The sequence below is a fragment of the Babylonia areolata genome, chromosome 13 (assembly GCF_041734735.1).
Source record: "Babylonia areolata isolate BAREFJ2019XMU chromosome 13, ASM4173473v1, whole genome shotgun sequence".
NCBI lineage: Eukaryota > Metazoa > Mollusca > Gastropoda > Neogastropoda > Buccinidae > Babylonia > Babylonia areolata.
Genome location: NC_134888.1, coordinates 3,024,989 through 3,042,612, shown reverse-complemented (window position 1 = coordinate 3,042,612; position 17,624 = coordinate 3,024,989). Strand labels below are relative to the sequence as shown.

The window sequence follows — 17,624 nt, the reverse complement described above, 5'->3', positions numbered from 1 at the left end:
TTGACTTTGTGATATATGGGTCATAGTAATATATGGGTCATAGCCTTTAACCCCTAGACTGCTGAATCATGGTGAAACTAGGTCAGTGTGTCACAAGTCTGAAGTAGAATGGCTACTTTTTTGTGTGTGTCATTGTTGTTGTTGGGTTTTTTTTTTCTGAATGGAAAACAGTGCAGTCCTAAGAGAGGTAGAAATCCAAATACTGAGCGGAGACTGACCCTGAATTGTAAGAGCTCTGTCTAATCTCGGTGAGGTGACAGCCGTTCAGTTACAAGCGTACCCTTTAGCGGCGGTCAGGGGGGTTAATTTTCTTGGTTTATGAACAGATTGAAAGTAACGGATGATGATGTTGATAAAGAAGAAATGACCAATGTTGTTAATTAGAAATGACGGGCGCAATAGCCGAGTCGTTAAAGCGTTGGACTGTCAGTCTGAGGGTCCCGGGTTTGAATGACGGTGACGGCGCCTGGTGGGTAAAGGGTGGAGATTTTTCCGATCTCCCAGGTCAACATATGTGCAGACCTGCTAGTGCCTGAACCCCCTTCGTGTGTATATGCAAGCAGAAGATCAAATACGCACGTTAAAGATCCTGTAATCCATGTCAGCGTTCGGTGGGTTAAGGAAACAAGAACATACCCAGCATGCACACCCCCGAAAATGGAGTATGGCTGCCTACATGGCGGGATAAAAACGGTCATACACGTAAAGGCCCACTCGTGTACATACGAGTGAACGTGGGAGTTGCAGCCCACGAACGCAGAAGAAGAAGAATTAGAAATGAAAAAAAACACCATAGTGATAACAATTTTTTTTTTTTAGTAACACTTAATAGTAATGAAGATGCCTCTGTAACAGAACAGAAGAAGGTTATATCTGTGGGCAATTTTCTGAACCTGACAGCTTCACATTGGTTTTGATAATTCAGGCATTTTGTTTTTTTGTATTTCGTATTTCTTTTTATCACAACAGATTTCTCTGTGTGAAAATTCGGGCTGCTCTCCCCAGGGAGAGTGCGTCGCTACACTACAGCGCCACCCATTTTTTTGTATTTTTTCCTGCGTGCAGTTATATTTGTTTTTCCTATCGAAGTGGATTTTTCTACAGAATTTTGCCAGGAACAACCCTTTTATTGCTGTGGGTTCTTTTACGTGTGCTAAGTGCATGCTGCACACAGGACCTCGGTTTATCGTCTCATCCGAATGACTAGCGTCCAGACCACGACTCGAGGCATTTCCAACCAATCAAAATTGGACGTGTATTTTACTGACAAATCCTGCTTAGAGTTGTTGGTTTCAGGTCCAAAACTCATGTCAACATAATCCTTTTTTTGCTATTGTTGACCATATGGATGCACAACCATGTATTTTGATGATTGACGATGACAGAGACTACGATGATGGTGATGATGACGACAATGATGATGATGAAGATATGACTTCGACAGTGATGATGATGAAGATATGACTTCGACAATGATGATGATGACAACTACAATGATGACGATTATGACAATGATGATTATGACAGTGATGATGATGATAATGATGAAGATGATGACCATTATGATAATGATGATGATGATGATGACCATTATGACAACGACGACAATGCTGATGATGACCATTACGACGATGATGATGATAATTTTGACAATGATGAAGACCACAATGACAATGATGATGATTATGACTATGATGGTGACCATTATGACAGTGCTCATGATGGCCATTATGACAGTGATGATGATTATGATGATGGTGATTATGACCATGATAATGATGATGACCATTATGACAATGATGACGATGATGATGATGATGATGAATGATAATGATGACGATAATAACAATGACGCCAGTGATGGTGATAATGGCCATTATGACAATGACGATGATGGTGATAATGATGGAGCGATGGCCTAGAGGTAACGCGTCCACCTAGGAAAGCGAGAGAATCTGAGCGCGCTGGTTCGAATCATGACTCAGCCGCCGATATTTTCTCCCCCTCCACTAGACCTTGAGTGGTGGTCTGGACGCCAGTCATTCGGATGAGACGATAAACCGAGGTCCCGTGTGCAGCATGCACTTAGCGCACGTAAAAGAACCCACAGCAACAAAAGGGTTGTTCCTGGCTAAAATTCTGTAGAAAAATCCGCTTCAGTAGGAAAAACAAATCAAACCGCACTCAGGAAAAAATACAAAAAAAAGAAGAAAAAAAGGGTGGTGCTGTAGTGTAGCGGACGCACGCTCTCCCTGTGGAGAGCAGCCTGAATTTCACACAAGAGAAATCTGTTGCGACAAAAAGAGAAATAACAAATACAAATACAAATGGTGGTGACCATTATGACAGTGACGATGATGATGAAGATGATGATGATGATGATGACGACGATGATGATGATGATGATGATGTTGTTTCCCCCCCCCCCCCCCTAGGAGAGGCGGAAGGCGACAGTGGAGACTGGGAGGAGGAGGGAGAGGAGCTGCAAGGATTTGTGTTCTCCAGACTCAGGTGTGTGCTGGAAACGGTGTGCAGTGTGTGTGTTCTTTGAAGTTTGAACGGTCTGAACAGTGCTGAATGATACACACAGGCATGTGCATGTAGGCGTGTACACACACACACACACACACACACACACACACACGTACAGGGAGGCACATGCATATGTGTGTACAGAGTGAGCTGAAATGTACAGACGTGTGCGTGTGTGCATGCACACACACACACACAAACAGACACACACACACACACTCACACGCACATGAGAATGTGCACACACATGCACAGAGCACAAATGTGCCTAGACAAACACACACAACACACACACACACACACACACACACACACACACACACACAGAGGAATATACACACACAGAGGCACATACACACACAGCACAAATGCATACACACACCCACACAATACACACACACACACACACACACACACAGAGGGACACGCACACACAGAGACATATTCACCCACACAGCACAAATGTACACACACACAGAGTGACACACACACACACACCCATGCACTCACTGGCACATGAATACATACACACCACACACACACACACACACACACACACACACACACACATACACAAAGATATGCTGTGACAACTCCTTGAAACTGAAAACTGAAAGTGTTGATGTTTCCAGAGAGCTGCATCCGGAACTGGACAAAGAGCTGAAAGAATTCCGCAGCCATCTCCTGCAGTCCGTCACTGAGCTGGCGCCCCTTAAAGCCTGGCAGATGCAAGGTGTGTGTGTGGGGGGGAGGTGTGGGGGGTTGGGGGTGGTGGTGGTGTGTGTGTGTGTGTGCGTGTGCGTATACCCGCGTGCATGCTCATGTCTGTGTGAATTGTAAACTAAAGAAAACGCACACACATTCTCAGCACACCTGAGTGTGTGTCTGTGTGTGTGTGTGTGTGTGTGTGTGCCTGCACACATTCTATAACACATGGATGAATGTGTGTGTGTGCCTGTGTACATACATATGTGCGGATGTGTGAACGTACCATTCGATGATACATGTGCGTATGTGTGAACATACCATTCGATGATACGTGTGTGTGTGTGCGTGTATACATGCATGCATGTGTATGAGCGCACTTGTGTACATGGAATCAATAATACATGTACGTTTGTGTGTGTGTGAAGATTCATGTGTGCGTGTGTGTGAACATACCTTTGTGTGTGTGTATGTGTGTGTGTGTGTGAACATACTTGTGTACACACAATCAAAAATACATGTGTGTTTGTGTATGTATGTTTGTGTTTGTATGTGTGTGTGTGTGTGTACATGTATGTGTGTATGTATGTGAACATACCTGTATACATGCAGTCAATAATACTACAAGTGTGTGTGTGCATGTGTGTGAACGTACCTGTGTACATGCAATCTCTAATACATGTATGTTTGTGTGTGTGTGAGTGTGTGTGTGTGTGCGTGCATGTGTGTGTGTGTGTGTGTGTACATACCTGTGTATACACAATCAATAATACATGTACTTTGTGTGTGTGTGTGTGTATGTGTGTGCATGTGTGTATGTGTGTGCATGTGTGTAAGCATGTTTGTGAACATATCTTTGTTCACTCAAACAATAACATATGTTCGTTTTTGTATTATGTGTGTGTGTGTTTGAGTGTGAGCATGCGTGTGTGTGTGTGTGTGTGTGTGTACATCCTTGTGTGCATGTGTGTGAACATACCTGTGTGCACGCAATCTCTAATACATGTATGTTTGTGTGTGTGTGTGTGTGTGTGTGTGAACATACATGTGTACGTGCAATCGTTTGTGTGTGTATGTGTGTGTGTGTCTCTCTCTCTCATGTGTGTGTGTGTTTGTGTGTGTGTGTGTGTGTGTGTATTCGTTTGTGCATACATTCGTGTGTGCATGTATGTGAACATACCTGCATACACACAATCAATAATACATACGTTTGTCTGTGTGTGTGTGTGTGTGTGTGTGTATCTCTTATGTTTGTTTGCGTATATGCGTGAGTGTATGTGTGTGTGCGCGTATGTATGTGTGGTGTGTGTGTGTGTCTTATGTGTGTTTGCATATGTGTGTGTGTGTGTGTGTGGTGTGTGATCTTGCGTGTGCTAGCACATGCATGTGCGTCTTCATGCCTACACACACACGTTGATGCATACGTTGCCCATGCGTGTGCGTTGCGTTCCAGACCTGAGCCTGCAGGCAGCCCAGCAGGTGCTGAACGTGGCGCCGGGCAACGCCCTGCAGGTGCTGACCGACATCAGCCAGAACTTCCCCACCGTCGCCCGCAGCCTCATCCGCACCAGCGTGGCCAGCACGCTGAGGAAGGAAGTCAAGCAGAACCAGGCTGTGAGGATGAGGATGAGGATGTTATGGTGGTGGTGGTGGTGGTGGTGATGATGATGATTGTGGGGGTGGTGGTGGTGGTGGTGGTGATAACGCTAACAGTTGTAATGATTTGTATGTTTATAATAGACATGAGGATGTTATGGTGGTGATGGTGGTTGTTGTGGTGGTGGTGATGGTGGTGGTGGTGGTGATGGTGGTTGTGGTGATGGTGGTGGTGGTGATGGTGGTTGTGGTGATGGTGGTTGTGGTGATGGTGGTGGTGGCGGTGATGGTGATGGTGGTGATGGTGGTTGTGGTGATGATGGTGGTGGTGGTTGTGGTGGTGATGATTGTGTTGGTGGTGGTGATGGTGGTTGTGTTGGTGGTGGTGGTAGTGGTGGTGATGGTGGTGGTGGTGGTGGTGGTGATGGTGGTTGTGGTGATGATGGTGGTGGTGGTGGTTGTGGTGATGATGGTGGTGGTGGTGGTGATGATGATGGTGGTGGTGGTTGTGGTGATGATGGTGGTGATGATGGTGGTGGTGGTTGTGGTGATGATGGTGGTGGTGGTGGTGGTGGTGGTGGTGATGATGGTGGTGATGATGGTGGTGGTGGTTGTGGTGATGATGGTGGTGGTGGTGGTGGTGATGATGATGGTGGTGGTGGTTGTGGTGATGATGGTGGTGATGATGGTGGTGGTGGTTGTGGTGATGATGGTGGTGGTGGTTGTGGTGATGATGGTGGTGGTGGTGGTGATGATGATGGTGGTGGTGGTTGTGGTGATGATGGTGGTGGTGGTGGTGATGATGATGGTGGTGGTGGTTGTGGTGATGATGGTGGTGGTGGTTGTGGTGATGATGGTGGTGATGATGGTGGTGGTGGTGGTGATGATGATGGTGGTTGTGGTGATGATGGTGGTGGTGGTGGTGATGATGATGGTGGTTGTGGTGATGATGGTGGTGGTGTTGGTGGCGGTGGTGGTGATAATGGTGGTGGTGGTGGTGATGATGATGGTGGTGGTGGTGATGATGATAATAATGATAATGATAACAGTAGTAATGATTTGTATGTTTATAATAGAGATGATTATGGTGTTTTTGATGAGGATGATCATGATGATGTTGATAGCAGTTGTAACAGTAGTAATATTTGTATGTTTATAATAGAGATGATTATGGTGTTTTTGATGAGGATGATCATGATGATGTTGATAGCAGTTGTAACAGTAGTAATAATGATTTGTATGTTTATAATAGAGATGATTATGGTGTTTTTGATGAGGATGATCATGATGATGTTGATAGCAGTTGTAACAGTAGTAATAATTTGTATGTTTAAAAAAAGAAAAAGAAAAAAAGAGATGATTATGGTGATTTTTGATTATGATTATCATGATTATATTGATAGCTATTATTATTATGAGTTTTTTTTTAATGATGATTGAGAAAACCCCAAAACAAACCCAGATGCAGTCGATGTTGTGTCTTGATCCCGTGGACAGCTGTTTAACTCACTCAGTACGGCCAGTCCTCTCTTCTCCTCTACACAGACCCCTCGGATGTCCAGTGGGTGTCTCAATGACCCAACCTTTAGCTTCCGTCGTCAGAATTGTGGTATTCTTTGTCAACATTCACCTCTTCAGTATAAGAGCCTTCCGCTTGCAATATTTTGATGATGGTAATTGGGGTGAAATGCTGTTAACGTCATCTCTTTCGCCGTTCGTATGGAGAGAGTTAAGGGACACTACTAGCTGGGGCCTGGGCCTTCGGATTCCGAATCTGGTTCTGGTTCTGGTTCTGGTTCTTATTCAGCTGTTTGAGTGTCGCCGTTCTGATTCTGATTCCGGTTCTGATTCAGCTGTTTTGAGCGTCACCTCCAGCTGGGGCGAAGGGAGTCTGATTCTCTTTCTGATTCTGGTTGTGGTATTGGTTGTGATTGTGGTTCTGGTTCTGATTGTGGTTGAGGTACTGGTTGTGATTCAGCTGTTTGAGTGTCATCACCAGCTGGGGCCAGGTGATTCATATTCTGGTTCTGGTTCTGGTTCTGATTGTGGTTCTGGTTCTGATTATGGTTGAGGTATTGGTTGTTATTCAGGTGTGTCAGCATCACCACCAGCTGTGGCCAAGGGAGTCTGATTCTGTTTCTGATTCTGGTTGTGGTATTGGTTCTGGTTCTGGTTCTGGTATTGTGATTTGGCTGTTTGGAGCATCACCACGAGCTGGGGCCCAGTGTGTCTTATTCTGATTCTGGTTCTGGTTCTGATTGTGGTTCTTATACTGGTTGTGATCCAGCTGTTTGAGCGTCATCACCAGCTGTGGCGCGGGTGAGTCTGATTCTGATTCTGGTTGTGATTCTGGTATTGGTTGTGATTCTGGTATTGGTTGTGATTCTGGTTCTGATTCTTGTTATGGTATTGGTTCTGATTCTGGTTCTGATACTGGTTGTGATCCAGCTGTTTCAGCATCACCACCAGCTGGGGCCCAAGGAGTCTGATTCTGATTCCGGTTGTGATTCTGGTATTGGTTCTGGTTCTGATTCTGATTCTGGTTGTGGTCGTGATCCAGCTGTTTGAGCGTCACCTCCAGCTGGGGCCTGGGGAGTCTGATTCTGATTCTGGTTGTGGTTCTGGTATTGGTTGTGATTCTGGTTGTGATTTTGGTCATGGTACTGGTTGATTGATTAATATGGACACTTATATAGTGCCTATCCTCGGTTGGAGACCAAGCTCTAAGTGCTTTACAAACACGGGGGTCATTTTACACAACAGGCTGCCTACCTGGGTAGAGCCGACTGACGGGCTGCCATTGGGCGCTCATCATTCGTTTTCTCTGTCATTCAGATGTCAGGCACGCACACATACACATTCAGACAAACATGTAACATTATACGTGTATGACAGGGTTTTTTTTTATATTTACCCCGCCATGTAGGCAGCCATACTCCATTTTCGGGGGTGTGCTTGCTGGTTATATTCTTGTTTCCATAACCCACCGAATGCCGACATGGATTACAGAATCTTTAACGTGCGTATTTGATCTTCTGCGTGCGTATACACACGAAGGGGATTCAGGCACTGGCAGGTCTGCACATATGTTGACCTGGGAGATCGGAAAAATCTCCACCCTTTACCCACCAGGCGCCACCGAGATTCGAACCGGGGACCTTCAGATTGAAAGTCCAACACTTTAACCATTTGGCTATTGCGCTGAATTGGTTCTGGTTTTGGTTCTGGTTGTAGTGGTTATCCAGCTGTTTGAGCACCACCACCAGCTGGGGCCGGGGGAGTGATTCTGATTCTGGTTGTGGTTCTGGTACTGATTCTGGTTATGGTATTGGTTCTGATTGTGGTTGTGGTTCTGGTATTGGTTGTGATTCTGGTACTGATTCTGGTTATGGTATTGGTTCTGATTCTGGTTGTGGTGGTGATCCAGCTGTTTGAGCACCACCACCAGCTGGGCCCCTGGGAGTCTGATTCTGATTCTGGTTGTGGTACTGATTCTGGTTATGGTATTGGTTCTGATTCTGGTTGTGGTTATGGTATTGGTTATGATTCTGGTACTGGTTCTGGTTATGGTATTGGTTCTGATTCTGGTTGTGTGTGGTGATCCAGCTGTTTGAGCACCACCACCAGCTGGGCCCCGGGGAGTCGGCGCTGTTCCTGAACGGGCGGTCGGTGGAGATGGAGATCTACGACACCTTCACCCTGCTGGACATCATGGGGCAGGAGGCCAAGCTGGTGGAGGGCCTCTACTCCCTGGGCTTCAAGGTCAGGGTCACCTGTGTGTGTGTGTGTGTGTGTGTGTGTAAGGGAGGGACATCTATATGTGTGTGTGTGTGTGTGTGTGTGTGTGTAAGGGAGGGACATCTATATATATGTGTGTGTCTGTGAGGGAGGGACATCTATATATATGTGTGTGTGTGTGTCTGTAAGGGAGGGACATCTATATGTGTGTGTGTGTGTGTGTGTGTGTGTAAGGGAGGGACATCTATATATGTGTGTGTGTGCGTGTGTGTGTATGTGTGTGCATGTGAGTGTGTGTGTGTGTGTTCTGTGAAATGCATTTTGTTTTAATCTAAGCCTTATTTACTTCGTAGCTTTTATAATCTGATTCATCTCCTAAGTGCCCTTTTTTGTTGATATGAACACACTGGATGTTTTCCATTGTCAGACAGCGGTTGATGTGTTTTTTAAGGCATGTTTATAGTCAAGTGGATGATGTAAGGCGCTTTGAGCAGCATTGATGCTGGATACGATGCCATAGAGAAACTATGTATTATTATTATTACCTGCTGCTGTTGTCTTGTCTTGTCTTGTGGTGTGGTGTGGTGAATTGTGTTGGGTTGTACTGTACTGTATTGCATTGTATTGTATGTACTGTGCTGTACTGTATTGTAATGTGTTGTGTTGCATTGCGTTGTATGTTCGTTCGTTATCTTTGTGTGTGTGTGTGTGTGTGTGTGTGTGTGCAGAAAGATGCGTTAGACATTCATTGTCTGGATTTATGTGTGCAGAGGGAGGCATTGTATGTATTCATTGTATACATGTGTATATGCGGAAAGAAGCATTGTGTGTGTTCATTAGTGTGTGTGTGTGTGTGTGTGTGTATTCAGAAAGAAGCAGTGTGTATGTTCTGTGTATTATTCATTATCAATATGTGTGCAGAAAGAGGCATTACACATATATTCATTGTCTGTATGTGTGCATGCAGAAAGAAGTGTGAATGTCAATTATCTGTGTGTGTGTGTGTGTGTGTGTGTGTGCAGAAAGAAGCATTGTGTATATGTATATTATGTAGTGTGGGTGTGGGTGGGGATGAGGGGGTGCATGCGTGTGTGTGTGTGTGTGTGTGTGTGTGTGTGTGCAGAAAGAAGCATTGTGTATATGATGGCCTAGAGGTAACGCGTCCGTCTAGGAAGCGAGAGAATCTGAGCGCGCTGGTTCGAATCACGGCTCAGCCGCCGATATTTTCCCCCCTCCACTAGACCTTGAGTGGTAGTCTGGGCGCTAGTCATTCGGATGAGAAGATAAACTGAGGTCCCGTGTGCAGCATGCACTTAGCGCACGTAAAAGAACCCACAGCAACAAAAGGGTTGTTCCTAGCAAAATTCTGAAGAAAAATCCACTTGGATAGGAAAAACAAATAAAACTGCACGCAAGAAAAAAAAAAAAATGGTGGCGATGTAGTGTAGCGACGCACTCTCCCTGGGGAGAGCAGCCCAAATTTCACACAGAGAAATCTGTTGTGATAAAAAGAAACACAAATACAAATATAAAAAATATATGTGTGGGCGTGGGGTGTGTGTGTGTGTGTGTGTGCAGAAAGAAGTATTTCACATATTCATTGTCTGTACGTGTGCATTTGTTATCTATGTATGTATTTGCAGAAAGAAGGGTTGTGTGTATTCATTATCTACGTATGTGCAGAAAGAAGCATTGCACATATTCATTGTCTATATGTGTGCATGCAGATAGAAGTGTGTGCATTCATTATCTATGTGTGTGTGGGCAGAAAGAAGCTTTGTGTGTATCCATTATCAATGTGTGTGTGTGTGTTTCCAAAAAGAAGCATTGTATGTAACATTGTGTGTAATCATTATCTATATGTGTGTGTTTGTATTTGCACAAAGAATCACTGTATATATTAATTCTCTACAAGTGCGGATGCAGAGAGAAGTGTCTGTATCCATTATATTTGTATTTGTAACGTGTGTGCAGAAAGAATCACTGTATATATTCATTCTCTACAAGTGTGGATGCAGAGAGAAGTGTCTGTATCCATTATATTTGTATGTGTAACGTGTGTGCAGAAAGAATCACTGCAGCAGCTGCTTCAGCTGGACCTGTCTGGAGGCGACGACTCCAGCTACGCCGTGGACATCCGGCACTCTGCCGTCCAGGTGAGGATTTGACCACTCCGTACACGCCTGCCGTTCCAGAGGGAGGAAGGTGGCGGAACGGTTAAGACGGAACGGTTAAGACGCTCGGCTGCCAATACATAAGAGACCGTGAGGGTGGTGGGTTTGAATCGGGCTCGACGGGCGCAATAGCCGAATGGTTAAAGCGCTGGATTTTCAATCTGAGGGTACCGGGTTCGAATCTCGGTGACGGCGCCTGGTGGGTAAAGGGTGGAGATTTTTCCGATCTCCCAGGTCAACATGTGCAGACCTGCCAGTGCCTGAACCCCCTTCGTGTGTATACGCAAGCAGAAGATCAAATATGTACGTTAAAGATCCTGTAATCCATGTCAGCGTTCGGTGGGTTATGGAAACAAGAACATACCCAGCATACACCCCCCGAAAGCAGAGTATGGCTGCCTACATGGCGGGGTAAAAACGGTCATACACGTAAAAGCCCACTCGTGTGCATACGAGTGAACGTGGGAGTTGCAGCCCACGAACGTAGAAGACGAAGAAGAATCCGGCTCTAACCCTTCCTCCCATGTTTGACTGGACAAAATCAAACTGAGCGTCTGGTCGCTCGGATGAGGCGCTAAACCGAGGTCCCGTGTGCAGCATGCTCTTGGCGCACTGAGAAAGAACCCATGGCGATGACAGTGCTGTCCTCGGTACAGAATTCTGTTGGAAGAAATCCACTCTGTTAGGTACACAAATATATAAGCATGCACTCAAGGCCTGACTAAGCGCGTGTTGGGTTATGCTGCTGGTCAGGTATCTGCCTAGTGGATGTGGTGTAGCGTGTATGGATTTGTCTGAGCACAGTGACAGCGTGTGTGTGTGTGTGTGCGCGTGTGTGTGTGTGTGTGTGTGTGTGACTGTGAGTGTATGTTACACAGTGTGTGTATGATACCGTGTGTGTGTGCATGACGCTGTGAGTGTGTATGTGACACTGTGTGTGCGTGATACCATGTGTTTGTGTGTGTGTGTTTGTGTATGTGTGTGTTACGCTCTGTGTGTGTGTGTGACACTGTGTGTGCGTGATACCATGTGTTTGTGTGTGTGTGTTTGTGTATGTGTGTGTTACACTGTGTGTGTGTGACACTGTGTATGTGTGTGTGTGTGTGTGTTGCTATGTGTGTGTCAGGCTGTGTGTGTGTGTGTGACACCGTTTGTGTGTAATGCTATGTGTGTGTTTGATGCTCTATGAGTGTGTGTGTGTGTGTGTGACACTGTGGTGTGTGTGTGACACTGTGTGTGTGTATATGTTGCTATGTGTGTGTCAGGCTGTGTGTGTGTGAGACACTGTTTGTGTGTAATGCTATGTGTGTGTTTGATGCTCTATTAAGTGTGTGTGTGTGTGTGTGTGTGTGTGTGATTGTGTGCATGTGCGTGTGTGTGTGTGTGTGTGACACTGTGTGTGTGTGTGTGTGTGTGTGTTGCTATGTGTGTTTGTGTGACACCGTTTGTGTGTAATGCTATGTGTGTGTTTGATGCTCTATTGAGTGTGTGTGTGTGTGTGTGTGTGTCTAATGTGTGTGTGTGTGTGTGTGTCTAATATGTGTGTGTGTGTGTGTGTTTGTGTCCAGTACCTGAACGACCTGGAGAAGGACAGGAAGTACCGGGGCTGGCCCAGCAGTGTGCAGGACCTGCTCCGCCCCACCTTCCCCGGCATGCTGCGGCACGTCGCCAAGAACATCTTCCACATGGTGCGTGATGGTAACGACGATGATAATGATAGTGATGATGATAATGACAATGATAATGATGGTGATGATGATGATAATGACAGTGATCATGATGCTGAGACACTTGGCCAAGAACATCTTCCACATGGTGCATGATGGTAACGATGGTGATAATGATGGTGATGATGATAATGACAATGATAATGATAGTGATGATGATGATAATGACAGTGATCATGATCCTGCGATGCGTCACCAAAACCATCTTCCACATGGTGGTTGATGATAACGACAATGATGGTGATGATAATGATAATGACAGTGATCATGATGCTGAGACATGTCGCCAAGAACATCTTCCACATGGTGGTTGATGATAACGACAATGATGGTGATGATAATGATAATGACAGTGATCATGATGCTGAGACATGTCGCCAAGAACATCTTCCACATGGTAACGATGATGATAATAATGGTGATGATAATGATCATAATGATGATGATGCCAGAACATCTTCCCCAGGTAGGCAGCCTGTGGTGCAAATGTCCCTGTGTATGTAAAGCGCTTAGAGCTCGGTCTGTGACCGAGGATAGGCGCTATATAAGTATCCACATCAATCAAAATCCACTCTGATGGGTGAACAAAAGACACATGCATGCACTCATGGCCGGACTAAAGCGGCGTTGGGTTATGTGTTATTGCTGCTGGTCAGGCGTCTGCCTAGCAGATGGTGGTGTGGCTTGTATGGGTTTGTCCGAACGCAGTGACGCCTCCTCCTTGAGAAAGTGAAAAAGTGCTGGGTTTTTGTTTTTTTTTGTTGTGGACCAGGTGTTTGCGGTGAACCCGGCCGAGGACAGCAGCAGAGAACTGCTGAAGATGGCGGAGGCCTTCTATGTGCACAGCGCCCCCATCAGGTTGGCAAGTTTGGGAGTGTGGAGGGTGTGTGTTTATGTGTGTGTGTGTGTAGGGAGGGGTGGGGAAGGTATGGGGGAGGTTTCTTTTTGCATGTTGGGGGAGGGTGTGTGTGTGTGTGTGTGTGTGTGTGTGTGTAGGGAGGGGTGGGGAAGGTATAGGAGGAGGTGGGGGAGGTTTCTCTTTGTGTGTTGGGGGAGGGTGTGTGGGTGTGTGTGTGTGTGTGTGGAGGGGTGGGGAAGGTAAGGGGGAAGTGTGGTGAAGGTTTTTTTTTGTGCATTCGGGGAGGGTGTGTGTGTGTGTGTGTGTGTGTAGGGAGACGTGGGGAAGGTGTGGGGGGAGGTTTCTTTTTGTGTGTTGGGAGAGGGTGTGTGTGTGTGTGTGTGTGCACGTAGGGAGGGGTGGGGAAGGTATAGGAGGAGGTGGGGGAGGTTTCTTTTTGTGTGCTGGGGGAGGGTGTGTGTGTATGTGTGTGGAGGGGTGGGGAAGGTATGGGGGAAGTGTGGGGAAGGTTTCTTTTTGTGCATCCGGGGAGGGTGTGGGCGTGTATGTGTGTGTGTGTGTAGGGAGGGGTGGGGAAGGTGTGGGGGGGGGAGGTTTCCTCATAACCATCCTAATTAACCACACCACACCATTACACACACACACACACGTCGTGTGCAGGCTGGGAGTGGTGATGGCGGTGAACGGCGACTCCATGGTGACGGGCAGACAGGACGCCGGGGTGGCCTTCGCTCGCACCTTCGACTTCATCAAGGCCGACCAATCAACGGCCAAGGCTCTGTCCTTCATCACTGATGTGAGTGTGTGGGAGGGAGGGGGGTAGGAAGGGTGTGTGTGTGTGTAGGGGGGGGAGGAGTGGGGGTGGGGGGCAAATCAGATCATATCAAATCAAAAAATACTTGATTGACTCGTGCACCGCCAAGTGTCTTTGTGAAAAACATTCCCCAGTCCCAAATATTTTAGAAACGATGCTCTTAGTGTCACGGGCTTTTGGTTCATGTCGAAATAACACAGAGTGAAAGGACTTCATCGTTTCAAACTGGGTCAGGGGGCAAAGGTAAGTCATTGTTCTATCGGTGGGGGAAAACTGGCTTTGCAGCTGTCAAGCTTTTTTTCACAAAGCGAGTGCGTAAGTGTACACGTGTGTCAGGAGAGCTCTGTGCTCGTGCGTGTATGTGTGTGTGTGTGTGTAGGCTGTATGTTTTATATTTATTTGCTTATTTGTTTATTTATTATCATTATTGGTTGTTGTTTTTTTAAAATTTTTAATTTATTTATTTATTATTATTATTATTATTACTACTATTATTGTTGTTATTATCTTTTCCTTGTTTTTTATTTTATATATATTAAAATATATATATATAGAGAGAGATAGATAGAAATATAGAGATAGATAGATATGTAGATATATATATACATATATATATATATATATATATTTGTTTTAGGTACTCATTTACCTCTTCTTTTTTTTTCTCAAGGCCTAAGTGCATTGGGTTACGCTGCTGGTCAGGCATCTGCTTGGGCAGATGTGGTGTAGCGCGTATGGATTTGCCCGAACGCAGTGACGCCTCCTTGAGCTACCGATACTGATACTGATAACTTGTCACAATGTGAAGAACGGTTCTTTTAACACATGAGAGTGTGGTGGTGGTGGGAGGGGGTAGGTGGGGGTGGGTGGGGGGTGGGGGACGGGTTACTGGGAGAGGAGGGGTGCGTGGCGTGTCTGGCTGATTTCGTTTCACCAAGGTTTGTAGCAGTTTTAAGCGCGTTGGTGGGTTACGCTGCTGGTCAGCAGGCATCTGCTTGGGCAGATGTGGTGTAGCGGTATATGGATTTGCCCGACCGCAGTGACGCCTCCTTGAGCTGCTGAAACTGAAACTGAAACTTGTAGCAGTGTGAAGGGGTCTCTCTCAGTTCTCGCCTGCGTTGCTTGTGCCAGGTGTACGAGAAGGTGGGCAGCAGGGAGATAACCGCGGAGGCCATCGTGGCGGAGTTTGGCGCCCAGTATCCCGGAGAGGACCTGGACCTGGTGTTTGGCAAGAACTCGGACTACGATGACACTAGAAGGGTCGGTGGCGCTGGTGTGCATGTGTGTGTGTGTGTGTGTGTGTGAGGGGGATGGGGTTGGGGTGTGGGTGTGTGGGTGTGCGTACATGCATGTATATATGTTTGTGTGAACATGCATGTTTTATGTGTGTGTCTGTGCATGCCTGTGTGTGTGTCTGTGCATGCAGGGTGTGTGTGTGTGTGTGTTTGTGTGTGTGTGTGTTTGTGTGTGTGGACCTGGTGTTAGGCAAGAAGGATTGGTGCTACTGGTGTTCTTGTAAGGGGGGGGGGGGGTATGGGTGCATGCATGTGTGTGTGTGTGTGTGTGGACCTGGTGTTAGGCAAGAAGGGTTGGTGTTACTGGTGTGCTTGTGTGTGTGGGGGGTGGGTGAGGGGCGCGGTGTATGGGTGCATGTGTGTGTGTGTGTGTGTGTGTGTGTGTGTATGTGTGAGTGAGTGTGGACCTGGTGTTTGGCAAGAACTCTGACTTCGACAACATTGTGTTCATTGTTGTTATCATTATCATAATTACTATCATCATCATCATCATTATCATCATCATCATTGTCGTTGTCATCATCATCCAATATCATCATCACCATCATTATTATTATCTTTATCATTGTTATTATTATCATTATTATCATCATTGTTATTATCATCAACTTCATTATTATCATTATTATTATTATTATTATTATTATCCTACAGTGCAGGCGGGGGCAGACTTTGTGGGATTACTATTATTATTATTATTATCATTATTATGATTGTTATTATCATGCACGCAGGAGCAGACTTTATTGGATTACTGTTGTTATCATTATTATTATTATTACTATGCAGGTGAGGGCATACTTTGTTGTATTATAATTATCATTATTATCATTATCATTATTATCATCATCATTATTGTTATTGTTAGAATTATGCAGGCGGGGGCAGACTTTGTTCGATTATTATCAGTAGTAGTATTATGATCGTTACTGTGCAGGTGAGGATGTACTTTGTTCGATTATTATCAGTAGTAGTATTATGATCCTTACTGTGCAGACAGGGACGTACTTTGTTCGATGATTATCAGTAGTAGTATAATTATCATTACTGTGCAGGTGGGGACGTACTTTGTTCGATTATTATCAGTAGTAGTATTATGAACGTTACTGTGCAGGCGTGGACGTACATTGTTCGATTATTATATGTAGTAGTATTATGATCGTTACTGTGCAGACAGGGACGTACTTTGTTTGATTATTATCAGTAGTAGTATAATTATCATTACTGTGCAGGTGAGGACGTACTTTGTTTGATTATTATCAGTAGTAGTATTATGATCGTTACTGTGCAGGCGGGGACGTACTTTGTTTGATTATTATCAGTAGTAGTATTATGATCGTTACTGTGCAGGCGGGGACGTACGTTGTTTGATTATTATCAGTAGTAGTATTATGATCGTTACTGTGCAGGCGGGAGCGGACTTCGTGGGGCGGTCAGGCCTGAGCGGGTTCCCCCACGTGCTGATCAACGGGGTGCCCCTGGACAGAAAGTTCCTGTCGCAGGATGCTTTTGAGGAGGGCGTGGTCACCGAGATCCTTCGCCAGACCCCGCTGGTTCAGAAAGCCGTCTTCAATGTGAGTGCTGGTGTTGGTTTGTGTGTGTGTATTTCTTTTTGCTGGAAAGCCGTCTTCAACGTGAGTGCTGGTGTTGGTTTGTGTGTGTGTATTTCTTTTTGCTGGAAAGCCGTCTTCAACGTGAGTGCTGGTTTTAGTTTGTGTGTGTATTTCTTTTGCTGGAAAGCCGTCTTCAGTGTGAGTGCTGGTGTTGGTTTGTGTGTGTATTTCTTTTGCTGGAAAGCCGCCTTCAGTGTGAGTGCTGGTGTTGGTTTGTGTGTGTATTTCTTCGGCTGGAAAGCCGTCTTCAACGTGAGTGCTGGTTTTAGTGTGTGTGTGTATTTCTTTTGCTGGAAAGCCGTCTTCAGTGTGAGTGCTGGTTTTAGTTTGTGTGTGTATTTCTTTTGCTGGAAAGCCGTCTTCAGTGTGAGTGCTGGTGTTGGTTTGTGTGTGTATTTCTTTTGCTGGAAAGCCGTCTTCAACGTGAGTGCTGGTTTTAGTGTGTGTGTGCATTTCTTTTGCTGGAAAGCCGTCTTCAGTGTGGGTGCTGGTGTTGGTTTGTGTGTGTATTTCTTCGGCTGGAAAGCCGTCTTCAACGTGAGTGCTGGTTTTAGTGTGTGTGTGTATTTCT

At 45.6% G+C, this 17,624-nt stretch overlaps 1 protein-coding gene across 2 annotated transcripts in view; it reads left to right on the top strand.

Annotated features, from left to right (window-relative positions):
• The window catches only part of LOC143288980 (UDP-glucose:glycoprotein glucosyltransferase 1-like), a 93,737-nt gene that overhangs the window by 16,342 nt on the left and 59,771 nt on the right, over positions 1-17,624 (top strand). For both annotated transcript variants that reach the window (XM_076597702.1, XM_076597701.1), the window contains exons 8-17: positions 2,436-2,511; positions 3,165-3,265; positions 4,691-4,851; positions 8,440-8,595; positions 10,638-10,727; positions 12,314-12,433; positions 13,245-13,330; positions 13,992-14,127; positions 15,277-15,405; positions 16,850-17,014. In XM_076597702.1, the coding sequence (XP_076453817.1) occupies positions 2,436-2,511; positions 3,165-3,265; positions 4,691-4,851; positions 8,440-8,595; positions 10,638-10,727; positions 12,314-12,433; positions 13,245-13,330; positions 13,992-14,127; positions 15,277-15,405; positions 16,850-17,014 (1,220 nt within the window). The remainder of the gene's footprint in view (positions 1-2,435; positions 2,512-3,164; positions 3,266-4,690; positions 4,852-8,439; positions 8,596-10,637; positions 10,728-12,313; positions 12,434-13,244; positions 13,331-13,991; positions 14,128-15,276; positions 15,406-16,849; positions 17,015-17,624) is intronic.